The 26800-nt window shown below is 51.7% G+C and overlaps 1 protein-coding gene across 3 annotated transcripts in view; it reads left to right on the forward strand.

Annotated features, from left to right (window-relative positions):
* Positions 1-26800, forward strand: part of GRK5 (G protein-coupled receptor kinase 5) — a 249992-nt gene that overhangs the window by 195635 nt on the left and 27557 nt on the right. For all 3 annotated transcript variants that reach the window (XM_003825647.6, XM_034931601.3, XM_063607919.1), the window contains 2 exons: positions 21446-21546; positions 23289-23381. In XM_003825647.6, coding sequence (XP_003825695.1) covers positions 21446-21546; positions 23289-23381 — 194 coding nt within the window. The remainder of the gene's footprint in view (positions 1-21445; positions 21547-23288; positions 23382-26800) is intronic.

The raw sequence follows: 26800 nt of genomic DNA on the forward strand, positions 1-26800 counted from the left end.
CAGGCTGTTGAATGAGGAAATCGTTCAGATGTTGAACTGCCAGCTGTGGAGTGCGAGAGGCCAAGGAAGGGTCCGGAGGGCCTCCAGCTGCAGAGGGCTGGACAGAGGCAGTGAGCCAGTCAGGATGATTTATACTAGCTGCCACAACAAACAAACCCCCAAATCTCAGGGGCTCCTCCCAGCAAAGGTTCATTTCTTTCTCACGCATCATCTGGTTAGGTCATCAGCTCTTCTGGGTCCTCCCTGGGTGACTCAGGGATCCTGGCTGCTCCTGTGGCCCCACCATCTGGAGTGTGTTGTCCCATGGTCAGTGCCACAGAGGAAGAGAGGGATGAAGGAGGCACAGAAGCTTTTAAGTGCTTGACCCAGAAGCAACACTCATCACTTCCTCTCGCAGTCCATGGCCAGTGGGGAGGCTGGGAAAGGCAGAGGAGCATGTGGAATATTAGGTGAGCACACCAGTAAAGCTCCCTGCGTACATTCCCATCCCTTGAGCCCCAGGTTAAAAACATCACGTGGCAGGCTCGTCTCTGGTGCTGGTTAGACAGCCGTGAGCGTGGCGTGTCTTAGGGATTGTCTCGGGTTTGTCAACTCACAGAAGCTGGCCAGCGGGCCACAGTTGGATCTGAGTGTGTGCTGGGCTCTGAAGAGAGCTGAGCAGCTCACCTTCTACCCTCCAGTTCTACAGCCCAGAAGTGATACAGGTGACAGGTATTCAGGAGAGGGGAGGGTCACTCTGAGCTGAGGTGGCCCAGGAAATGTTCCCATTGTAATAAAAATAATAAGTGAAAACAGAATTATATTTCATCCAGCATTACAGATGACTTTTTGAAATACCAATTTTATGGCCGGGTGCAGTGTCTCACACCTGTAATCCCAGCACTTTGGGAGGCTGAGGCAGGCGGATCACCTGAGGTCAGGGGTTCGAGACCAGCCTGGCCAACATGGCGAAACCCTGTCTCCACTAAAAATACAAAAAATCACCTGGGCATGGTGGCGCACACCTGTAATCCCAGCTACTCCAGAGGCTGAGGTACAAGAATCGCTTGAACCAGGGAGGGGGAGGTTGCAGTGAGCCAAGGTCGTGCCACTGCACTCCAGCCTGGGTGACAGAGCAAGACTCCATTTCAAAACAAAAAACAAGACAAAACAAAAATACCAATTTTTTTGAGATCTATTGGTATAATTCTCATACCATAGAACTAATTCTTTTAAAGTACAATTCCATGGTTTTAAAAAGATTCAAAATCATATAACCATCACTGCTTTCTGATTCCAGGGCATTTTATCACCCCAAGAAGAAACTGTTGTACCTGTTAGCAGTCACTCCCTGTTCCCCTTTCCTCCCAGGCCCTGACGGCCACTAATCTACTTTCTGTCTCTAGGCCTATTTCAAACATTCCATACAAATGGAATATCATATAATATGTGGCCATCTGTGACTGTCTTCTTTTTTTTTGAGACGGAGTCTCGCTCTGTCCCCCAGGCTGGAGTGCAGTGGCGTGATCTCGGCTCACTGCAAGCTCCGCCTCCCGGGTTCACGCCATTCTCCTGCCTCAGCCTCTCGAGTGGCTGGGACTACAGGTGCCTGCCACCACGCCCTGCTAATTTTTGTATTTTTAGTAGAGACGGGGTTTCACCGTGTTAGCCAGGATGGTCTCGATCTCCTGACCTCGTGATCCGCCCGCCTCAGCCTCCCAAAGTGCTGGGATTACAGACGTGAGCCACCGCACCAGCCGACTGGTTTCTTTTGTAGCATAATGTTTTTAAGATTCATCCACATTGTAACATGTATCAGCACTTCACTCCTTTTTATGGCTGAATGATATTCCATTGTAAAGATATAACACATTTATTTATTTATCTGCTCATCAGTTGATGGACACTTGTGTTATTTCTACCTTTTTGTTGTTGTTGTTGTTGAGATGGAGTTTCGCTCTTGTTGCCCAGGCTGGAGTACAATGGCGGGATCTCGGCTCACTGTAACCTCCACCCCCTGGGTTCAAGTGATCCTCCTGCCTCCGCCGCCCAAGTAGCTGGGATTACAGATGCCCGTCACCATGCCTGGCTAATTTTTGTATTGTTATTAGAGATGGGGTTTTCGCCACTTTGGCCAGGCTGGTCTCGAACTCCTGGCCTCAAGTGATCCACCCGCCTCAGTTTCCCAAAGTGCTGGGATTACAGGCACGAGCCACCATGCCCAACCTGCTTCTATTTTTTGTTTCTACATTTTTGCTCTTGTGGAATAATAATGCTATGATAATGCAGGTACAAGTTTTTGTGTAGACATGTTTCATTGGGGTATATACATGGGAGTAGAATTGCTGGGTCACGTGGTAACTCTATGTTTAAACTTTTGAGGAACTGCTGGGCTGTTCTTCAAAGCACTGCACCATTTTAAATCCCCACCAGCAGGGTTCCAGTTTTGCCAAAACCTCGTCAACACTTGCTATTTTCTGTGTTTTTTATTTTATCCATCTTAGTGGGTGTGAAGTGGTGTCTTGATGTGATTCTGATTCATACTTCCCTAATAATTAATAATGTTGAACACCCTTTCTTGTGCTTTTTGGCCACTTGTGTAACTTCTGTGGGAAATGTCTATTCAGATTCTTTGTTCATTTTTGAATTGGGTTGTTTGTCTTTAATGTCAAGTCATAAGAGTTCTTCATATGTTCAGGATACAAGGTCCTTATCAGTATATGACTTACACATATTTTCTCCCATTCTGTGGGTTGTCTTTTCACTTTCTTGATGGTGTCCTTTGAATCACAAAGGTTTTTCGTTTTGATGACATTCAGCCTTCATTTTTGTTACTTGTTTTTAAATAACTTGTTTTCATTTTGTCTTACCTGTCCTTGTAAGAAGGCCTCAGTTTTTGAAGGGAAAGGGTGTGTATGGAAACAAAGTAAAGAAATCCTAATGTACATTTAGCCCCATGACCCGGTCTTCCTTTGAAGAACGAGAGCCCCACTGCCTGTTGGAAAGATCAGGGCCAGGCCTGGTCCTTCATGGACATTCAGCCCCTTATCCCCTGGTTGACATGACAACATCCCAGGGGCTTTGAGCCCTTCCATTCCTAGGACTGCACGGGCCTCTTACAGACTTGCTCCTGGAACTTCCTGGCAGCTCCCCAAGATGGGTATTAGTGTACCCATTTTACAGATCAGGTAACTGAGATTTGGGAAGAGAAGAGGCTGGTCCAGAATGGGGAAGCGCCTGCGTGACCTGCTTTGGCAATGTTACTTGTAGGACATTTTGCTGCGGCTCATTTTAATTGGGCCGGTGAGCAACAGTGCTGATCTCCATGGTTGCAGTGCCCCACCGCAATTACTAAGGTCTGGCAAGGGGGGTGCCAGTTTTGATGTGGCTTTGTTAGGGACTATCAGTGGATTCCAGGGGAAGCTCAAACCCAGTCCTGGTCCTGCTGAAAGGGCCTGTGTGGGTTCTTCCCGGACAAGGGGGTGGACAGGTGGGTTGGGGCAGGCTTCTGGGGAACTGGTATGGCGTCCTTCTGTGGGGTACTGGGAAGGCCGTTGTGCAGGCAGCTCTTAGAGCGCATTTCTTGCCAAAGGTCTGCAGCAGGATATTGTTCTCTGGGCCCTCCATAGACGCAGGGCTGCCTCTTTGTTTCAGTAAACAATGATAGGGTAAGACAGGGAAGTTGGTTCTTGTGAAGGGGGAAGTTACCCATCAGCCTGTTTCCACACAAACGAAATCTATTCGTAGTGCTTGTTGGGCTCTCTGGAAAACATCCACATTTTATAAAGTCAAGAGCTTGAATGAAAGGAAATAATAACGACTCCAAATTCCCTCCTCTGGCTCCCCACCCCCACCCAGGCACCAGCGTCAGGAAGCCGAACAAACCCACGCAGGCTGGGCCACGGCTCCTCGGCCTCTGGCACAGGCAGTCAGCTTCATCCTTGTCCCCAGGACCTCATACAACCCCAGTCCTGCCACTTTCCAGCTCTGCATCCTTGGAGCCTCAGTTTCCCCAACTGAGTATGGGGCTGATAAAAATGGCGCCTACCTGTGCCTGTGGCCATCAGTCATTCTCTAGCACTTGCGTGGTTTTGGCCATGTTTGCAGACTACCCTTAAGAGTTACCTATACAACGATTTTCTTTAAATCAACTTATCTTTTAACTTAAAATAGATGCGTTTTAAAAGGAAACCTTGTACCAGGAACATGCCTGGAGAACCAGTATTGATTTGTCATACATAACGGTAACTGGAAAAATTAAGATTAAATCCAAGCTAGATACTCTATTGTCTGCCTGAGGTTCTGAGCCTGAAGGCTTTGTCCTTGTCATTTTAAAGGAGATTAGTGAATGTGAGAGCCCTGATGACAGGACGGTAGCACTGCCTGCGACTTTCTACTTCATGATGGAAGGCTTGCAGGAGATCCGAAGAGAATCACTTTTTCACCGAGTGATTCAATATTATCTAATTGTGTCCCTGTACTTCCTAAGACCTCTCATCATCTTTAGAAGATGCTGGGCTAACTCTCTGCTTCCTAGCTATGATGCATTATGGAAATGGAAATGCTGGCTTGTTTTTGATAGAGACAGCATGACCTAGGGCAAAGAGCACTGGACTGGGAGTCAGGCTCATTCCTGATCTCCCTTCGTGGGGTCCATGGCCCTGGTCCTGCTTAGAGTCTGCCTGATCATCCAACCAATTCATGATCTCCAGGGCAACCAAGGGTGTGAAATATGGGAAGCTTGGGCAAATGGCTCCCTTCCAAGTACCTGTCCCATTCTCCATGGGGCTTGGGGTCCCAGACACTGGCCCTGGACCCAGCTGTTCATCTCTACTGAGATTGCCCGGCCCTCATTTCCCAGTCCCCGGAACAGGTCATCTTGTTGTCAATTAATCTAGTGAGCTCAGACTCCACCTTCACTTGAGCAGAGGGTCTGGCTGGGCAGCTGCCCCTGCTGGGCCATCTACCAGCATTTCCAGCTTCCTGTCACAGCCTCGCGTACAGACTGGAGGGCGGAAGAGGATTGAAAAGAAAACTTGAGAAAGGGACTTCCAGGAGTTTTCTCAAGCAACAGTAGTGAGGGACGGGGGTTGGGCCTCTTCCACTTCCACTTCTGGGAGCAGCAGAGAGAGGAATTCACAAATCAAGCCACATGTGTGCTCATGAGCTGTCCTTGGACAGCTAGCATTTATTGAGCTACTACTGTAGCCTAGAGCTTCATATTCCATGTTTTGCTAAGTCCTCATCACAGCCATGTAAAATAACAAGAAGTGGAGGCTCACTCAGGATGGGCGCCCAGGGAAATCTCAGGGGCTGCCCAGTTCTGGGCACCGCACGCAGTTTTATCTACAGATTCCCAGCTTGCAAACAGATAAAAAGATCTGTGGTTGACCAAGCTGGGGGCTGGACTTCTCTTTTTCCTCCCTTCCGCTTCCCCTTCCCCTTCCCCAGGCTCTGACTTTGAGGAGAACATTTAGGGTTCTGTGGATCCCAGTTTAAGCACCATGGAGCTGAGCTAAACTCCTCATTTCCTAGATAAAGAAACTGAGGCCCCGAGAGGCCCAGCTTGGAAGAGGAGACTGGAATGTTCCTTGTGGGGCTTTCTATAACTCTGTGCTAGAAACAAGGAGAGGGGGCCTCAAAAGGGATGCTTACTGACTTGGTTTTCCTACTCCCACTGGGGATGGCCAGCAGCTGGGTTTCAATTCCTCTGAGGTGCTTTTTCTTTAAGCCAGTAAGTGTCTAAATGCTGAGACATTCCTAATGTCTGTGCAAAGCAGAGAAGTTGGCTGTTGCTGGAAGTTCTACTAGTTAAGCACTAAGTCATTAACTCTCTGGGTTTTAGTGGAGGAGGTGAGAGAAAATAGCATTAATTTAGCACCTACTGTATGCTACATGCTTTATAGCTTTAGTGCATTCTATCTTCATGACTATCCTATGTAGTAGACACTATTGTCCTTGTTTTACCCAGGCAGTCAGAGTTCTTTAGCTCATAATGGTAAAACTGGGGAATTGAAAACAGGGAGGCTGGGCATGGTGGCTCATGCCTGTAATCTCAACACTTTGGGAGGCCAAGGCAGGAGGATTACTTGAGGCCAGGAGTTTGAGACCTACCTGGGCAACACAGCGAGACCCCCATCTCTACAAAGAAAAGAAAACTTGGGGGGCTGGGTGTGGTGGCTCACGCCTGTAATTTCAGCACTTTGGGAGGCCGAGGCGGGCAGATCAGCTGAGGTTGGGAGTTCGAGACCAGCCTGACCAACATGGAGAAACCCCATCTCTATTAAAAATACGAAATTAACCGGGCGTGGTGGTGCATGCCTGTAGTCCCAGCTACTTGGGAGGGTGAAGCAGGAGAATCGCTCGAACCCAGGAGGCGGAGGTTCTGGTGAGCCCAGATTGCATCATTGCACTCCAGCCTAGGCAACAAGAGTGAAACTCCATCTCAAAAAAGAAAAAAAAAAAAAAATTAATTAGGTGGGTATGGTGGCGCATGCCTGTAGTCCTTGCTACACAGGAAGCTGAGGTGGGAGAATCACCTGAGCTCTGGAGTTCAAGGCTGCAGTGTGAGCTATGATTGCACCACTGCTCTCTATCCTGGGTGACAGAGCAAAACCCTGTCTCAAAAAAAAAAAAAAAAAAAAAAGGCAGAAAACACAGATGCAAACAGATAAGAGTGTGCAAATATTTATAGCAGCATTATCACAATGGCCAAAAAATGGCAACAACCAAAGTATCCATCAACGGATGAATGGATAAGCAAAAGTGGTCTATCTCTACAGTGCAGTGTTCAACCATATAAAGGAATGAAGCGCTAATACATGCCCCAATGTGGATGAACCTTGAAAACATTATGTGAACTGAAAGAAGCCAGACATAAAAGGCCACATATTGTGTGATTCCATTTCTATGAGGTATCTAGAATAGACAAATCCATAGAGGCAGAAAGTAAGTTAGCATTTACCAGGGGGCACGTGGGAGGGAGGGAGTAGGGAGTTGCTGCTTAACAGGTACAGAGTGTCTGTTTGGGATGATAAATATTTTTGGAACAAGATAGAGGTGATGGTTGCCATGATGAACGTAATGAATGCCACTGAATTGTACACTTTAAAATGGTTGAAATGGTGAAGTTTATGCTATGTCTATTTTACCACAATGAAAGAAAAAGAGCAAGAAAAGCGTGGGATGTAAGCTGGCCTGTCCAATGCTGGAGCCTGTGATCTTTCTCTTCCTCTGCGTTGTCTTCTTGAAAGTTAACCAAAGACAAAAGTTCCCACTGAATCAGCTTCCCAGGTGTAGCAGGGGGCAAGCAGCAAGGCCGGGGAATGAGCAAGCCCCGGAGGCGGTGTCGGGCTGACGTCCAGAGGCTGTGCATGCCAGCGCCCTCTGGGGCCCAGCCCAGCTCCTGACCCCCAACCTGGGCCTCGGCTTCCACTCTGCGCTGTGTCCTTAGCATCTTCTCACGTCACAGTCTCCTGCGCGGCATATTTCATGACTGTGTAATTGTCCTTCAAATAGACACACCCCACCCCTCACCAACCTTTCCTGGAAAACAAATTGTCTTTGCCCACAGCCTGATTTCATCTTGGCGCCTCCTGACGCCCTTGAGGCTGATGTGCCTTGCTGGAGCTCCTCACAGTGGGCCAGGGCAGGCCCATCTAGGTCCTTTTTCCTTTCTCATGACCATCCAGGTCAGAAAATTGGAGGTTCCTTTGATGCTGGCAGAGCTGGCTCTGCCTCTGACCCTGTCCTTAATGTGTGTGCATAGTGTTTCCTGTCCAGAATGCCTCTCTTTGGAGTGGCGGCAGACAGAAGACTCAGCCACAGGCTTCCTGAGGGCACCCCCAACTCTGTCCTGGGTGGCAGTGATCCTGGTCCCTGTGGCTTGGCAGGCCCTCCCCATCTGTGGACCTTGGGCAGAGAAATGGCATCACGTGGCTGAGGTGAGGGGCAGGTTCTCTTGAATTTCCTGGCTCGTAGGAGATTCCTGCCCCCTGCCCCCCAACCCCTTTATTTCGCAGCCCAAAGGGATGAAGTCTTCACTGGAGAAAAATCCAACATGATTTCGGATTGAGGAGGGTGGTGGGTGTTCTGGAAGATGGAAAGTTGGTGGGCCCTGCCCTCGCCTCTCACGCACAAAGAATGAGGGACACTCCCCACCGTTTCCCCACTGTGAACATCCCCAGCACCTCGGGGCCTGGGCTCCATGTGTCAGTGACCTGCATGTGGTTGCATTGGCCCGAGCGGAGCTGGCTGCATGCAAACCACTGGCCAGGAAGAATCCCACTCCTGCTGCTGCTCCTGCAGCTGCGCCGGGTCCCGCGAGCCCCCGCGTGCGCGGCCTGTGTAAACAGCGCGTCATCTCCTGTTGCACACTTTGGGCCTGCGGGTCACGACCAGGGATTATCAAATTGACAGAGCTCAGCTGGCCTCTCACTCCACGTCCGGGCACATTGCATTTTGTTAATTATCGTCTTTTGCTTTTGACGTAAAGGGTCGGGGTCTGGGTCAGGGTCACTGTGTATTTTCCTTTCCTTCTCATTAAAGTTGCCCAGCTCTCAGGGCCCCCAGTTAAATTCTGCCAGCGTTTAAAGATACCTTCCCTCGCTTCCCGACCCCTAAGCGCACTTCTTCCTTATTTCTGTGAAGCCACTGGAATAGCAAAGGAAATGTGGGTCAGGGTCTTTCAAACCCAGTCCATTTTATTTTTCTTGAAGGGCTGCAGCTATTTCTGAAGGGCTGGGTTTTTCTACTTTGTTGGCCCAGAGAACATGACACGCTGGGTCTCAGGGTGACCAGGTCAGCAGGGCACTGTGAAGGGGCTGGAACCACCCCCAACCCTTTGCAGCCCCAAGGCAAGGCTTGCTCCCAGCACTTCCCAACCACATGGCCCTCACTTGGTTGCTCATAGCCCTGAGCCTGCTGTCTGCCTGTGATCCTCAGTGCAACCCTACCATCTGAAAGGGGTGTAGAAAAGTGTCAGTTCTGCCATTAGGAAAAGTGAATTCATCCAGAGCTCTAGTCTTGGAAGAGTTCCTAGTGCACAAATGGCATGAGCTGGAGGATAGAAGGGTCCTCCCTATTGCCTGGCTAAACCCCCTTTACCCTTTGGGCCATGATCAAACCTCTCCACAGCCGTGGAGCCACCTGTGTCTAAAGAGGCCACCTCTGTGAGCGCCCTCTCCTAGGTGCTGAGGGGCTGTGACCTGCACTCTACAGCCTGCAGTCCTTGCTGACCTTGAACTCCTGCCGTTGGCCAACAGAGTTGGTCTCTGGGGTCCTTAGGGTGGACCTCATGGCCTGGGCACAGAATGGGCACTCAGGGAACCCGTATGGCTGATGGACCCCAGCTGAAGAAGCTTTCCGACTGGTCACTGGAGCAGTGGCCCCACCTCCACCTCTGCTCACAAAGACAGCTCCCATGCCTTGAAGTCTCTTCCTGGCCTGGTGGAAAACCCAGCTACCCTCATGGTCACCACCAAAGAGGTACAAGAGATCCTCAGCCAAAGAATTAAGGAGGTTGCAAGAGTGGTGGTGTGTGTCTGCACCATGATGGAGTCACAGGCCTTTCGTGGATGCTGGTTACTTCTGAACACTGTGTCATGGTGTCACTCCCACTTTCTCCTCCACCAGACACACAAGACTCAAGAGAATCCAGAGACCCCTTAGACTCTAGGTCTTTGGACTGTTCACCAAGGAAAGATAAAAATGGCAGACTGGATGCCATCTTCCTAAAGGCATCAAGGCCTCTGGAAGGGCCCTGGAGAGGCCCCTTTGAGAGTTGGAGACAAGGGAAGATCCAGAGTTTCTTTGAGGGGGGACTGAAGCTTAAATAACTTGCTGAGCATGCTTTTTAAGAAAAAGAATAGGAGGTTAGGTACAAAAGTGAATATTGAGAAGGAGAAAAGAAATCACAACAAATTACTGAGGGCTTGGAGATTCAGATCCTTTTCATCTGTGACCTCAATTTCCCGGAAGTGCTTCTGTAGAAATGCTCTGTCTCCCAAGATAGAGCATTCTGTAGCTCCCAGGACTACAAGTAAAGGACTACTCCATCTCAATTAACAAACAAACAAACAAAACCCTAAAGCTTCGGCCTCCTCAGCTTCATTGCAGATCTGCTTCTTTTTTTTTTTTTTTTTTTTTTTTTTTTGAGATAGAGTCTTGCTCTGTCGCCCAGGCTGGGGTCCAGTGGTGCGATCTCGGCTCACAGCAACCTCCACCTCCTGGAGTCAAGCAATCCTCTCGCCTCAGCCTCCTGCATAGCTGGGACTACAGGCATACACCACCACGCCTGGCTAATTTTTGTATTTTTAGTAGAGACAGGGTTTCATCATGTTGGCCAGGCCGGTCTCAAACTCCTGACCTCAGGTGATCCACCTCCCTCGGCCTCCCAAAGTGCTGGGATTACAGGCGTGAGCCACGGCGCCCGGCCTCAGATCCGCTTCTGATTGGAGGCTGTGCCCACCTTCATGGGAAACGGTGAGCATCACCTTCCTTTGAACTCAAAAGAGGCACAGTGAGTGCCTTCCAGCTTCTATCACAAGGACCTCTACCCACAGGCTGCCAGTCCAGTGTGTCTCTGCCCAGCAGGGCTGTGCCTGGCACAGTGCCCAGGCCGTGCAGTCCATCGCCTGGGCTGACCACGAGGACACCCTGGTGAAGAGCTGGGCGTGCTTGGGCTGTGGGCTGCTGGATGTTGGCATCAGACCCAGGGTGGAGGGAGGGACAGGCCACGAGCTCACACAGCTCGTGAGCGTGTGGCTGGACTGATTTATTTTCTCCCTAGTGACCCCGAAAACAAAACCCTGCCTTTTTTCCTTTGGTCTGTTCTTGTCTGGGGCTTGTGGATCATGTCTCCTGCCTGGCCATGGACAGAGAAAGGAACTACTCCAGACGGACGTGAGGGTGTGCGGCAGTGGCTTTTCCACATGGCCCTGAAGGTTTTGATTAAAAAGGTGGAAGAATGGTGTTTTTTCTTCCTGTCAGCCAGGCCTTAAATCAACCCTCAAGTGAGGAAATGCTCTCTGTGCCTGCTGCTCAGCAAACCTTTTTCTCTGGTTGTGACCGTATGAGCATGTTTAATTGCAAGCCAGGGTTTAGGGTTGGAACAGCCCCCATTTGCCCCACCACCCTCTGCTTTCCCCACCCTAGACCCGGTCGCTGCAGCTGGGTGAGCAGGGCTGAGTGAGCTCACGGAATCGGAGCTCGGCGAGACGAGGGGAGCTCTTGACCGTGTGAAGAGCATTTGGAGGCCTCCTGCTCACCTGGCCTAAGCCCCCGATTTTACAGATGGTGAATTCGTCTGGATTCTTGGCAGCACGTGGCAGATACTTTCCTCCCAGTTGCTCAAACAAAGAGGGAATTTACTGCAGAGATGAGGGGGAGGGCCCTCTCTCCTGTGGTCAAATGAAACCATGAGACCGACATGGCGGTACCTAGGCTGGGAACCCCCGAACCAGGGCACTTCTCCCCCACCCAGCAACCCTATCCTACAGTTTCTTCCTGAGATGGCCACGGCCCCTCCATCTGGTTTTAATGAAGAAAATTCCTTAGCACTGTGATTGGCCCAGCATGTTACAAAGGCAGGAGGCAGACCAGATGACCCCATAAAGGACCTTCTGGTGGACAGACCTGCTATTCTCTATCTCCTTCTTTCCTGCTGTGAACGTTCACACTCATGCACACAGGCGCGTGCACACACACACACACTTATCCAACAAGCATATTGAGCACCTACTATGTGCCAGGAACATCATCAGTTCATTCAGCAAAGCAGAGTGGAGAGATTGCAGGGTTTGGAACTGGGCAGGCCTGGATTTGCGTCTCAGGTCTGCTACTTGCTAAGCGTTCCGTCTGCGGGCATTTGCGGAACCCTCACAGCACACCTAGTGCCGTGCTGCATTCCATCCTGATGAGCAGGAATGAGACCACATTCCTCCTTTCACAGAGCTCTCTAGGGCTCTGTTTCCACATCTGTGACCCCGGAACAGTAAGCCCCCACCTCACAGTGTTGTTCCGGAGAGCAACAGGAGTAAAAATTTATGAGAAAACCCACATCAAGGCCCAGCACAACGCCTGCCTCTCTCAGGGGCCGTGACTGTTGGGCCGGCCCGTCCCTCAGGCGCCCACAGAGGCCTCCAGCCCTGGCTCCTGCTAAAGACCCGACTCCCACCCCTGCCCCCGCCCAGGCCAGGCTTCCCATAGCTGACGCAGATCCCCTCGAGGAGGGTCAAGGGGCGGCCAGGGTATGGTTGTGGGAGTGCCCCTCCTCTGTTCCCGCCCCGGAGGAGAAATGAGGGTGGCCCCCCAAGAAACAATGACCTCCACCCCGTGACAGCAGGACAGGGCAGCACCCTTATGTGGAAGGAAGGGGACCCCTGGGAGCCCCTTTCTTCCAGAGAGTCTTCTCTCTCTCCTGCTCAGCTTTCCTGAAAGCTGAGCCTGTCCACGTTGGGAAATTGCAAATAGTTTACATGGGGAATGTCAGCTGCCCACATATGAAAATATACACATCATTAAGCCCTAAGTGCGTGCGTCTGGAGATAGAGCGGACAGTCTCCCGGGCCGACCTTTTGTCCACTGACGGAACCATGGCTAATGAGCATGGAGCTCCTCAGTGGGATGTTTTCCTCTACTGAAGTGAAGCATATGTTGGACGTTAGCGTGTGTGTGTGTGTGAGAGAGAGAGACACATGACAGCACTATACAAACACCATTGGTCAAAACACACAGAGTCCACCGCACCTCCTTATCCAGCCCCCATGGGCCTCCAGGGAGGGCTTGTTCCTCAACACCACATCCTCCTGCACACTGTCTAGGAAGGAATGTGGCATCCTTGGAGTACATGCTGGTGCTCAGGGATAAGGTTCTCTGGCCAGATTCCCTAGGTTTGAATCCTGTCTTTGCTCCCAGGCCAACTATGTGCCCTTGAGCAAGTTACTTAACTTCTGAGCCTATTTCTGCGCCTGTGAAGTGAGGACAGTAAGAATAATAAAACCTATCTTAAGAAGATCAAACAAGATTACTCCACATAAAGCTCCTAGGACCTGGCATATCATAAGTGGGTGCTCAAGAAAAGGCAGTGATGGCCGGGTGTGGTGACGCATACCTGTAATCCCAGCACTTTGGGAGGCTGAGGCAGGTGGATCACTTGAGGCCAGGAGTTCGAGACCAGCCTGGCCAACATGGTGAAACACCGTCTCTACTAAAAATACAAAAATTAACCAGGTGTTGTGGGGCGTGCCTGTAATCCCAGCTACTCAGAAGGCTGAGGCATGAGAATCACTTGAACCTGGGAGGTGGAGCTTGCAGTGAGCCAAGATTGTGCCACTGCACTCCAGCCTGGGTGACAGAGTGAGACTCTGTCTCAAAAAAAAAAAAAAAAAAAAAAAGAAAAAGAAAAAAGAAATGGCAGTGATGGCAGTGATGATGAGAATGATCGTAGCAGCCTTCTCCAGGAGGTGAGGCTGGAAGAACGGTCCTGCCTGCTGGGAGGATCATCTTGGATGTGGTTATGTCAGAAGCAGGTCCTAAAGAACTGGGTGGGGTTTGGACATGCCATGAAGGGGTGGGAAGGAACGAAGGGACCAAGCAAAGGTCCAGTAGCCAGAAAGCTGGAGCTCGCCCAGGAAACAGCCAGTGTGGGGCCAGAGCACTGGAGAGCAGGGGAAGAAAAGGGGAAGCAGGTCGGGCAGGGTGTTGGGGGCCAGGTCTAAGAAGCCACTAGACTTGGTCCTATAGGCATTGGGGGCCGCTGATGCTGTGTGGTGCAGAAAAACTCCTTTGGGGACCATTGTGTCAAATGAAAGAGCAAAGAGTAGCAGAGACCTGTGAGGAGCCTCCTCAATAGTCCAAACAAGAGAAGAGAATTCTCCAAACCAGGGCAGTCAGCTGGGGATGGAGAGGAGGCAGTGGGTGGCAGAGACGCCACGGCTGAGATTGCTAGATGTGAGTGTTCCCAGCTGTGAAATGGGGACCAGCTGGTTTTGACTGGGGCCAAGGAGGCCAAAGCCATGTCCTTCCTAGAGGGCTGGCTCAGGATACCTGGTTAAGGGCTTATACCACTCAGATCCATGCCTCCCAGTCAGAGGTGCCAATCCTGGCCCCGCCATGGGCCAGCAAGTGACTTGCAGGGGACCCCTTCTCTCAGTTTCCCCATCTGTGCCATGAGTGGGTTGAAGGGCTGAGCCCTGAGGGGTCTTTCCTGGAGGGTCCTCTGATCTCCACCTCCTCCGCCGTCTCACTCCTGAATCTCTGAACGAGTATCAGGCCTGTGTTTCTGGACAGTTCCCAGGGTGACACGGGGCAAAGGATTATTGGTGGCTCTGGGGAGGCCTCTGGGTGTAGCTCTGAGTTGATTTCATGGTCTTTCAGTCCCGCTCCATCCCTGGGTGCCTCCAAGGGCACCAGCCAAGTACAACTGATTCCATCTCCACTCTGACACTTGAAACAAGGGATGTTAATACAGGGAGATGCTTTGGGAACCAGAGCCTCAAACATCTGGAGTTTCGCACTGATGCAGGAAATGATGTCCCTTCCTCATGTCAGTCATTCATGGTGCAGAGGCAGGGAGCAGTGCCGGGAGAGCAGGTGCAGCCGCCTTGGCGACGTCATCCTCAGGGCTGATGACTCAGCCACGGATGGCTGCCCCAGGAGAGGGTGAGCCTCAAGCTACGGCAGCATGCCCTGTCAGCCATTCCTGCTTATTTCCCATGATCTTCACTAGTCCCTCTGACTCCAAACAGCATCTCCCTTTCTGTTCAGTGCTGACTCTGTCCTCCAGGCGCTGGCCCTGCAGTCCAGCTTCTCTCTCCTTCAAGGTCCAGGCCTGTATGACCTCTCTAGGGCTCCCTCTTGAATTGATCGCTCTCTCTCTTTTTTTTTTTTTTTAATTTGAGACTGCTTCTCACTCTGTTGCCCAGGTTGGAGTGCAGTGGCTCAGTGATCTCGGCTCACTGCAACCTCCGCCTCCTGGGTTCAAGCGATTCTCGTGCCTCAGCCTCCTGAGTAGCTGGGACTACAGGCGCACGCCACCATGCCCAGCTAACTTTTGTATTTTTAGTAGAGATGGGGTTTCACCATGTTGGCCAGGCTGGACTCGAACTCCTGACCTCAAGTGATCCACACACCTCGGCCTGCCGAAGTGCTAGGATTACAGGCGTGAGCCACCGCACCTGGCTGAATTGATCCCCTTTTTCCCCTCAGTTGTTGTTGCAGAGGCCGTACTCCTCTGGTCTGAGATTATAGTCAGTTGGTAATTATTCCAGGTGTGCCCACCTGGCCTCCCAAGTCTTTGGGGACCAGAAGGCTGGCAGGCCGGTGGGGTGAAGGAGCATAGGGAAGCAATGGCACCACCTTGTGGACGGCCTGCTTCATGGGCCTTGGCTGAATGCATGGAGGCAGAGCTGGGGTTGGGCCGTCACCTGCCCTTGTGCTTGGGTCCCTACCTCTGTAACGCCACTGAGGGTGGGTGTCTGAGCATCAGCCTTGGGTGTGGTGGGTGATCCACACTTGCTTCCCGGATCCAGTGCTGAGTGTGGTGCCCACTGGGGTGGCTTCATGCCCAGGCCTGGCCCCTGCCTTCCTCCTCAGCACCCCTCCTCCCCAGCCTGCCTCAGTGTCTGAAATACTCCAGATCATTCCTGCTTCAGGTTAAGCACAGATGGCGCCTGTGAAGCGGCAGTTGACCTGGGAGGGGTGCGGCAATGAGCATTTGCTGTACCAAGGGGTGCTGGGGGCAAGGGATTAGCCAGCAAGTCACCCCATTCACTCTAAACCCATTGCTGTACAAACGCAGCTTCAGGACAGGCCCCTAGCTCTTCTCTCCAACCACACTGCCACCCCAACAGTCTCATCATTGAAAATTCCGAGGCCTCCCGTGCATTGAGTCGTTAGTGGTCAGCAATACATCATCCACACCATGCCTGAATATCCCAGAGGTTTCTGCTCTGATGGAACAGAAGATGAGAGAGGCGACCTACACGGCATGATACGGTTTAGGGTCACAGCAGCAGAGGATGCACAAGATGAGGACAAAAAGGAGGGGAGAGGCTTAGAGAGGAGTGAAGGTGCGAAGTCACCCTAGGCGTACTTCATCCGTTTCGGCGGGGGGTCTGCCCTACTTATGTTCCAAGTGGTGGGAAGAGCTTTTCTCCGTGCCCTGTGGTGCCCAGAAAAACATCCCAGGCAAGCTTCATCTCTTGCTACCTGAAAAGGTACATTCTGGTCATCACAGACATCAGGAACTGCCCGGATCCCCAGAACCAGTGGCATAGAGCAGAGAGCGAGTCTGGGCCATAGGGAAGAGGTGGTAAGAAGGAGTGAGTCATCGGGGGTCCCGAGGGGAGTTCCAAACCAGCACGAGCTCTGTCTGATCTGCCCGCTGGAACAGCAGGCAGCCTTGGCTCCCCTGGCCCAGTGCGGCCCCAGGTTCCTCCAGTGCAGGATTCAAGGTCAATTTCCCATCCCAAGAGAGAGGCAGGGCAGGTTCTTTTACCTCCAGGTGAAGGGGGCTTTTATACAGAAGAACCAGCTCACAGAGCAGGCAGAGTGCCCCCAGCTTCAAGGTCACCTCTGTCCCTCCCCAGCTTCAGGGGGGACCAGAAGGGGAGAGTCCTTCACCAAAGAAGTGGGTGGGGAGCTCAGCGCTGGGGAGTGATTGCCAGAGGGGTTCTCACAGCCCGCAGTTCCTCGTGGCAGGCAAGGCCTTTCTCATCCAGCCAGAGGGGAGAGATGTCTCCTGCCAGCACCCCAGGCTACACAGCTGTGTCCCCAGGGCGTATCTTGGTGTCTTCAGCTGTCCCAGAGAGATGATTACAGAGCCCTGCTCAGGGTTAGCTGGGTGTCACCCTGACCGTCATCAGAGTGGACTCTGGCAGGGCCAGGCTGAGGCTGACCACTGGGTAGCTTCAGCTGTGCAAGGCCACAAGGGGCAGGCATTCATGGCGGGGCCTTCAAGCAGAGAAACTCCCCTGCTCCTTCCAGTTAACTTGATCCTTTCAAAGGAACCTTGGTGCCCAAATTCACTGTTGTGTTAAAGTCAAGGTCTGCAGCTAGAGCTGTCTAAGGAGACCACCTGGTGACCTGAGGGGGTCCCGGACCCCTGGGGGAATTCTACCAACGAGCACCACCAAGACCCCTTCCAACCTGGCTGCCTTCACCTCTGCAGGTATCTACAGGCCTTGAGGCCCTCACGCTTGGATTTCTGTATGGTTAGACATTCAAGGGGCATCTTTGATGGGGGAAGCGTGGCACCCCTGACCATCAGCTCCATCCCAGAGGGACATCCCTGCAGGAAGAGCTAGAGTGCTGCCCAGCCATAGCTCTCCTGACACTCCTGAGTCCTCAGTGGAGTGAGGATAACATTTCTCTCCAGAACCCACCCGGCCTGTAGGGTTCCCCCCTCTCCCTTCCCCAGCCCACCGCCCACCAGCCAGGCATCTGAAACTGCATGGAATTCTCCTGCCTTGAAAGACCCAGTGGATGGATCCCGGTGCTGAGCTGAGGTTACTCAGAACCCCAGAGCCCTCTGAGCTTCTGGGCGCCTTGTTTCTTACACGGTGTATCCGATCTGACACGCAGCCAGCGGAGGGCCTTCTTAAAGAGCCTCTCTTTGTAAGTGACTTCCAGGGAAGGACCAGACATCCTCTGGTTCCATTGATGCGAATAATAAATGTCCGACTGCAACTACTCGCTTCTTACCCTTCTGGCAGGTTTGGGCTTTAGTTTCAGACACAATGGCCAGCAGCTTCTTATTCCCATCTTACTGGCAAAGGTGTCACTCCCTGGAGGCACTTGAAAGGGGGTTGGGTTGGAATTGTTTAATCTCTTCAAGTCAAGCCAGTGGTTATAAAGCCAGACATTATTACCCACTCATTAACTCCCTTGTTAGGGCTTTGCCCTTGGGCAGAGCTCCCCTGCCAGCCAATCCAAAATATGAGAGTGGTGTGACTTCGTGTACACAGTTGGGTCACCTCTAGACCCTGGACAATCCCCTTCTCCCATCTGCTGAGAAGGGAGTTCAGTTGGCTGTCCCTGCCTGCAGGTAGGAGGGTCAAATTCTGCTTTGCCCCTTATTCCGTCTTCCATAAAGCCTTTCCCAGATGACCCCAGCTCACAATGACCCCTCCTTTCTCTGAGCCGTGGGGCTCATTGTCTCGAGCTGCATCACTTGCCTCTGCTATGGGACCAAACAGCACCCTGGTCCTCATGCTGAGCTCTGCAGAGTACTGGGGGCTAGGGTCAGACCTTATGGGTCCTGAGGGGATAAGGTGAGAGGGGGGCACAGGTGGCCCAGACAGCCCACTCCCTCCAGCCAGATCTCACTCATTAGACACCCAACCTGGGTTCAAATCCCCTCTCAGGCACTTACTGGCTGAGTGACCCTGAGAAAATTGCTTAACCTTTCTGGACCTCGGTTTCCTCATCTGCAAAATGGACACTATAATAATAGCCACCTCAGGGTATGATTCAGTGAATTAATGAAGCAATGTGTTTAGCGCAGGGCCTAACTAGAGTTAGCCTTCAGTACATGTAAGCTATTGTTACCAATTAAATTATTTTTATAGGCTTTAAATATTGGGTCTGTGGATAAATTTCATTTGGAGGAGAAAAGTTTGCTACTAAAACAAACAAACAAACAAAAAAAAACAAGAAGAAAGAAGGTTTGAAAGCCATTGAATTTCAACCAACCCATTTTGTACATCACCGTGTACAGTACAACCGAGAGGCATAAGAACTTTTCTGTTGGGATATTATACCTTATAATATATCATTTCTGTCTTACTGGAGAAAAAGTATTTTGAGGTCAAAACCACACTAGCTCCATCTCTTTTTTCTTTTTTTTCTTTTTCTTTCTTTTTTTTTTCTTTTTTCTTTTCTTTCTTTTTTTTTTTTTTTTTTGAGACAGGGTCTCACCGTGTTGTGCAGGCTGGAGTGCAGTGGTGTGATCATGACTCACTGCAGCCTTGACCTCTTGGGTTCAAGGAATCCTCCCGCCTCAGCCTCCCAAGTAGCTGAGACTACAGGCAAGCCACCATGTTTGGCTAATTTTTTTTTTTTTTTTTAGTAGAGATAGGCTGTCACTATGTTTCCCAGGCTGGTCTCAAACTCTTGGCCTCAAGCAATCCTCCTGCCTTGGCCTCCCAAAGTGCTGGCGTTACAGGCATGAGCCACTGAGTCCTGCCTGGCTTCATCTTCATCTTTTAATTCTACCCCTGCCCAGCACCAGGCTGTGCCTGTGGTGGGTAAGGGTGGGTCCTTCCTAGGTGGAAACAAAGGCAGAACCCTGCAGAGTGCACACAGGTGGGCAACTCAGGTCCCCCTTCTGACCATTCTGTTTCTCCCCATGGCCCACCCTGCTGGCATCTCTATCTGGTCCTTGCTGACTCGCACCAGGCTCAAGGTCATATCCTGGCACAACACATTGTATCGTCTTGCTCACGAACAGACAACCAGCACCAGCTCCGTGCCAGGCCTTGAGCCCTCCTGGACTAAGGGTGCCATCGGCTCTCTCCTTCCTGAAGCAGATTTGCCCAGGGCCTCGGGATTTGTTCTAATATTCAGTTGCTCTGAAGTAGCCTGGAGGCACTGGTTCCCAAGAGACTCAGCTGCCAGAATTTCCAAGAAAGTTCTCCAAGCCTTAGAAGCACAAGCCCCCAGTTGTTGATTCCCAAATCTCAAAGGACCCTTCAGGCATCTCTGGAGCAGCTCCTTCCTGTTTCAGAGGGTGAGACGGAGGCACAAAATGGCCAAGGTCAGAGGCCGGGCCAGAGCTCAGGCTCCTGGCTCTTGGCCTGGGGCTCCTCCCATGACATCGAGGATCTTTTCTGCAAAAGTTGTGACCCGTGCTCTGTGGGTTGCTCTTCTGTGTCTCCTGGGGCAGAGTGGGAAGGCAGGGGGAGACAGCAGCCACTACCCAGGCTGCTGTTGGCAACTGGGAAATGTGCTCTGAGGCTGCTGTTTGGTGGGAATGGCTTGGCCTGCACTTGGGTAAGTGGTGTTTACTGTCACAGCAGCTCGCATCCACACTGCAGGCTGCCCCCCAAGAAGCTGAAGCCTCTCAGGCCTGGCTCAGCTGGGAGACCCTGAGGGCAGGGGTGAGCCTGCAGAGAGGGCTGGACCTAGAAAAGAAATAAAGAAGGAAGGAAGGGATTTGGACATTCAGAACCGTGGGGAACAGAAAACAAGCCACTGATTCCATTCACCAAGGACAGGCCAGCTGCTGCCTCGGGCGTCCCCTCCACCCCCAGGGATTGACACCCCCGCCCAGAAACCATCCGGTGGACTCTTAGCAAATCAGCCCCATAGGGAAGAGGAGGCAAGGCTTTCAGATTTCAGCATCCTTTTGGGAGAGAGCTGTGTCCACACCCCATCTTTCTGAGTCCACTCCCAGCAATTTTCTCAATTATCTCTGTAATTTATTAAAAACCCATCTCAAAGCCCAGCTGGTGAGTCAGCCCCTGGGAACAGCTGGCAGAGGGTGAATGGTGGGAGGAGGGGAGGGGGTGGGTAAGGCCTGCCCTGGGTGGAGCTGCCTTCCAGATGCGGCCGCCACTCCTGGGTAGGACACAGCAACTCTCTGAAATGTCCTTTCAAATTTAAAATACTCAGGCCAGCAGCTTAACCTAGAAAGATAAAGAAACAACGGTGGCGACATTTATTTCGTGCTTGCTACTACTGCCAGATCTGGGCCAAATGCCTTATCTGAAGCTTTTATTGATTTGCTCCAAGAGAAACTCCTATTCCTGATTGTCTTCCTGACAAGAGTGAGGCTGAGCAGTTAAGACCAAGGCCACAGCTGCGAGTCACAGATCTGGGATTCAAACCCAAGCCTGCAGCTCTGGGGCTATAGCTCCCCTCCCCTCCTCACCACCCTCCTCCCTCCTGAGCCTTCCTGTCCACCTTGGCCTGATCCAAACCCTTTCACACATGAACCTCGAGGCTGGGCAGGTGTTCATCTTCTCTTTTGCCCTCGGAGGAAAGAAGCCCAGCATGGCCAAGGGGCGTCACCAAGCCTGCTGGGGGCTCAGTGATGGGCTGGGTCACGCTGCACAGCCCCTTATGGTTGGGAGCATTTGCACACCTTGTCAGCTCTGACTACATGCCCAGGCCATGGGGACTGTCATTATCAATGTTTTGCAGATGAGGAATGAGGCTCAGAGAAGCCAAGTGACCTCCATGAGGTCACACAGCCTATAAGTGACACAGTCAGAAGCCTCATCCTGAACTTAAGCTCATTCACCACCTTCCAGCTCAGCCACCTCCCCAAACCACCAGTGTCCAGGTAGCCCTGAGCCAGGTGCAGCCTGGAGGGGGCAGCAGGTCACACACTGGGGCGCAGACGGGCTGCCAGATGTACCAGCACCTGGAGCGTGGCTGGTTCTTGGCCCAACACCTGTGGGCAAACCCGGCCGCACTGCTGCTGGCTCCTCACTGACCACCTCCCTTCCCTTCCTTCTTCCAGTCCCCTGTTTTCATAGCCCAAGTTGGCCAAGACCTGGTCTCCCAGACGGAGGAGAAGCTCCTGCAGAAGCCGTGCAAAGAACTCTTTTCTGCCTGTGCACAGTAAGTGCCATAGTCACCTGGCCTGTCCTCCCCGGGCTGCCCAGAGATGGGATGCCCCAGCTCTCCACCTGACCATACAGGGCACTGAGGCAGGTCTTCCATGCCTGACAGCTTCAGCCAAGTTATACCAACTGTTTGTATACTTCCCACGAAGAGAAAAAGATATCAAGGTGCCAAGTCCAAAGAAAACATCTGCTGCAAAGGGTGTTGAAAGCAAGTGACTCTCCAGGCTGTTGAGACAGAGGAATGTGCAAACATTTGACCCTGTCTGGGTGGTTTGGAAGTCTTTCCCAGGGTCCTCAACCCCCACCACTGCCACCAACCTGAGCCAGTGCTACTGATGCAGGGAGAGCTTCTCAGCCAAACCCCATCACCTTGTCTGCAGGTGGCACGTCTGCCGTGCAGGAGGTGACACAAGTCGATGGCCATGCTGCCAGCAGAGCACCAACTAAACCCCCACCCCATCCTGCACACACACATTCTGAAGGCATGAGCACTGAGGAGCACACACAAGTACACACAAAGTGCACACACACTTGCTGACACACGCAAGCACACACACACACATACACACACACAGGCTCATGAAAGCTCTCCAAAGCCAGGTTACCCCACATAGTTGGATGATCTTAGGGGCTTTTTGTGTGCCCTTATTCAGCACCACAGACATCAGTTGAGTACCTACAGTGTACCTGGCACTGTGCTGGGTGCTGGGGGATACCGAGGTGAACAAGAACCCAATCCTGGCTTTCATGGAGTTTTTACAAGAAAAACAGCAACCTGCATGCACTTTGAGGGGAGCTGGGAGGGCCGTCCTGGGACCAAGCAGTGGGTTAGGTGCTGGAGAGAGGCCCTGGTGGGCAGAGCAAGCTTGGTTGCTGCTCTCTTGGAGCTGCCCAGGAGTCAGATCCAACAGTGGGTGGGGTCTTGGTTGGTGACTCTGACCCTGAGGGAATGGCCGTCTTGGCTCCCAACGATGGCTTTCAGGTTTGGCAGGACACAGACTCTGACGTGCCCCACCTGCCGTAGTCCCCTCCCTTCCCCAGGCTCCAAGTGCCTGTGCTAGATTACTCAGTGTGGCCACTTTCTAAAGGAAAGAAGCTGCCTGCAGACAGTTTCAGAACCTGCCCTCATGGCCTAAGCCCCATAGAGATCCACAGCATCCCAGGGCTCGGCCTGGCACCTGGCCCACAGCAGGTGACCAGTAAATTCCAATGCATGCATAAAAAACTCCCAGTGGCTTTGCTAGTCCAAGACCAGATCCAGAGCTGCGGTTCTGAGGGGCTGTGGCCCCACCCTTCCCCCAACCACCCACCACCCCTGATTCCCAGCCCCTCATTAAGTCTTCGTCTGTTCTCAGCTTAAGGTCACTTTTTCAGAGAGACCCCTCTACCCTTCCAGTCCCCCCAAACTCATTCATGATGACATACCTCTGGGATCATTTATTGCATGTTTGCTATTCACTGTTTGTGTCCCACATACAATGCCAACCCCTTGCTCCCAGCTATATCCCAGGGCCTAGAACAGTGCCCAACACTTGGCAGGTACCCAACAAGTGTTGGCAGGACCAACCAATTTCATACAACCCTCAGTAGAATGGCAGGACCTCTGGCCAGACGTGCTGCATCTGCATGGGTTGAGAGGCCCTGTTTGCTTGCATTTCCAAAGCTGGACACAGCTTTGCCCCCCTGCTTGAAGATTGGGATTATAAAATGTTCCTCCTCTTGTTCCATCTGCACTAGGTCTGTCCACGAGTACCTGAGGGGAGAACCATTCCACGAATATCTGGACAGCATGTATTTTGACCGCTTTCTCCAGTGGAAGTGGTTGGAAAGGTGAGTCCACCACACCCCATACAGATCAGGGAGGCAGAGGGTACACATTTTTCATCTGAGAATTCATATAAAAATCAGTTACCTCCTGTGGGCTCATGGTTAAAACAAAATTAACCCGACTCCCCCTGTTAATTAAGTTGTGTATTCTAGTAATGCTGTATGCTTATTCAAGCACACACACACACACACACACACACACACACACACACACACACACATTCACGCAAACGTAAACAGCATCTCGTTCTTACTTTTTTTACTTCACTGTCTTTGTCAGCAAATAAAGAGCTGCCATATTCCTTGGAGTAGTTGCACATCCTTGATTTAATCCAGCGCCCTGTTGATGGATATTGAGTTGGTTCTCCATTTTTCTGTGTGGAGCCCTCCCTAAATAATAAATAGCTTTGTACATAAATCTTTAAGTACTTCTGCAAGTACATCCAGAGAAATTCCTAGCAGAGGAATTTCTGGGTCAGAAGGCACCTGATTTTAAACCGTGAGTGCTGTTAAGCTGCTGTCCAAAACAGCTGCCCCTGACCTCCAGTGCCACAGTGCCCGAGTGCCTGCTCCTCAGCTTCATCAATGCTGTTCTCGTCTTTTCCTATCCCGTGAGTGAGCAGGGCGCTTCCTTGTTGCTTATTTTCTTGTCTCTCTAATAATGGGGGAGACCAAGTGTCTTTTCTTGTGTGCTTGCTGTCTTATTCTCTTCAAAGTACTCGCCCATGCGTGGCTGTGACTTGGGCAGATGTGTCCCTCTGTGACAGATGAGGAAGCAGAACATAGGACCTGACTTAGCTTCCCAGCAAGCCAGCAGTGCTGCCGACGAGGCCCCGGCCCTGAGCCCCCAGCGCAGTGCTCTGCTACCTTCACTGGCCCAGGATTTGCAGAGCGGGGCGATGCCTGTGTAAAATCCATGCCGGGCCGAGCTGGTAGACGAGGGTGGGAGCCTCCCCTCCCACAGCCCAGAGTCCCTGTCCCCAGAGGCCTGGCATGCACAGCCATCTGGGGGCATCCAGTGAGAAAGGAGCCATCCACTGCTGCCTGCCAGCCCCACAGTTGGCTGTGCCCCCCGTAGACACTCAGGAAGCTGCAGGCCAGGAGCCCTTCTGAACCCCACTCACAGCCCTTCCCCGCCTGCTTCCAGAAACCCAGCAGAAAACCCTTGGCTCTGCGGCCATGGATGGGTGGTTTCTCTCCACCTGACTGGTGGGGATGACCGTGTGACCAGAGATAGTCTCCTTAGTGGCCGCTGTCCACCCTGCACAGGCACGTCATGGCTCCAGGAAAGCTTGAGAGGCAAAGGATTGGCCTAGACATCTACTGAGGGCACCAGAGCCCCCAGCCTGGGTCCGAGTCCCGCCTCTGCCTCTTCCCAAGGAGGGTCCTCAGAAAGGGTCACTCACGACTCTACACCTCAGTGTCCTCATTTGTAAAATGTGGATGATTGTGCCTGCATTGTGGGCTTGGGCTGAGGAGGAGATAAGATAAGCACAACACCTGCTGGAACAAGGCAGGTGTTCTACAAAGCTCAGCCATTTGGCCACAGGAAGTAAACTGCTGAATGCAGTTGTTGCGTCCATCTCCACCATCATCACCATCACCACCATCATCAGCATCACTGCTGTTATCAATATCCCACCGCCATCATCAGCATCACCGCCATCATCAGTATCACCATCATCATCAGTATACTGCCATCAACAGCATCACCACCTTCATCAACATCACCACCATCATCAGCATCATCACCATCATCAGCATCACCACCATCATCAGTATCATTGCCATCAACAGCATCACTGCCATCAACAGCATCACCACCATCAACAGCATCACTGCCATAAACAGCATCACCGCCATCAACATCACCACCATCAACAGCATCACAGCCATCAGCAGCATCACAGCCATCAGCAGCATTACCACCATCATCAATATCACTGCCATCATCACCATCATCAGCATCACCGCCATCATCAGCATCACTGCTATCATCAGTATCACTGCCATCATCAGCATCACTGCTGTTATCAATATCCCACCGCCATCATCAGCATCACCGCCATCATCAGTATCACCACCATCAGCATCACTGCCTTCATCAACATTACCACCATCATCAGCATCATCACCATCATCAGCATCACCACCATCATCAGCATCACCACCATCATCAGCATCGCCACCATCAACAGCATCACCGCCATCAACAGCATCACCACCATCATCAGCATCACTGCTGTTATCAATATCCCACCACCATCAACAGCATCACTGCCATCATCAGCATCACCACCATCATCAGCATCATCACCATCATCAGCATCAACCACCATCTTCAGCATCATCGCCATCAACAGCATCACCGCCATCAACAGCATCACTGCCATCAACAGCATCACCACCATCATCAGCATCACTGCTGTTATCAATATCCCACCACCATCAACAGCATCACTGCCTTCATGAACATCACCACCATCATCAGCATCATCACCATCATCAGCATCACCACCATCATCAGCATCACCGCCATCAACAGCATCACCACCATCAACAGCATCACCGCCATCATCAGCATCACCGCCATCATCAGCATCACCACCATCATCAGCATCACCGCCATCATCAGCATCACAGCCATCAGCAGCATCACTGCCATCATCAGTATCACCACCATCCTCAGTATCACCGCCATCATCAGTATCACCACCATCCTCAGTATCACCGCCATCATCAGCATCACCACCATCATCAGCATCATCACCATCATCAGCATCACTGCTATCATCAATATCACCGCCATCATCAGCATCATCACCATCATCAGCATCACTGCTATCATCAGTATCACCGCCATCAACAGCATCACCGCCATCATCAGCATCACCACCATCATCAGCATCACCGCCATCATCAGCATCACAACCATCAGCAGCATCACCGCCATCATCAGTATCACCACCATCCTCAATATCACCACCATCATCAGTATCACCACCATCCTCAGTATCACCGCCATCATCAGCATCACCACCATCATCAGCATCATCACCATCATCAGCATCACTGCCATCATCAGCATCACTGCCATCATCAGCATCACTGCTATCATCAGTATCACCTCCATCATCAGCATCACTGCTGTTATCAATATCCCAGTGCCATCAACAGCATCACCACCATCATTAGTATCACCACCATCGTCAGCATCACTGCCATCATCAGTATCACCACCATCAGCGGCATCACCACCATCATCAGCATCACCACCATCAACAGCATCACCACCATCATCAGCATCACCGCCATCATCAGCATCACTGCTGTTATCAATATCCCACTGCCATCAACAGCATTACTGCTATCATCAGTATCATCGCCACCGTCAGCATCACTGCCATCATCAGCCTCACTGC

This window comes from Pan paniscus, chromosome 8 (assembly GCF_029289425.2).
Source record: "Pan paniscus chromosome 8, NHGRI_mPanPan1-v2.0_pri, whole genome shotgun sequence".
NCBI classification, from domain to species: Eukaryota; Metazoa; Chordata; class Mammalia; order Primates; family Hominidae; genus Pan; species Pan paniscus.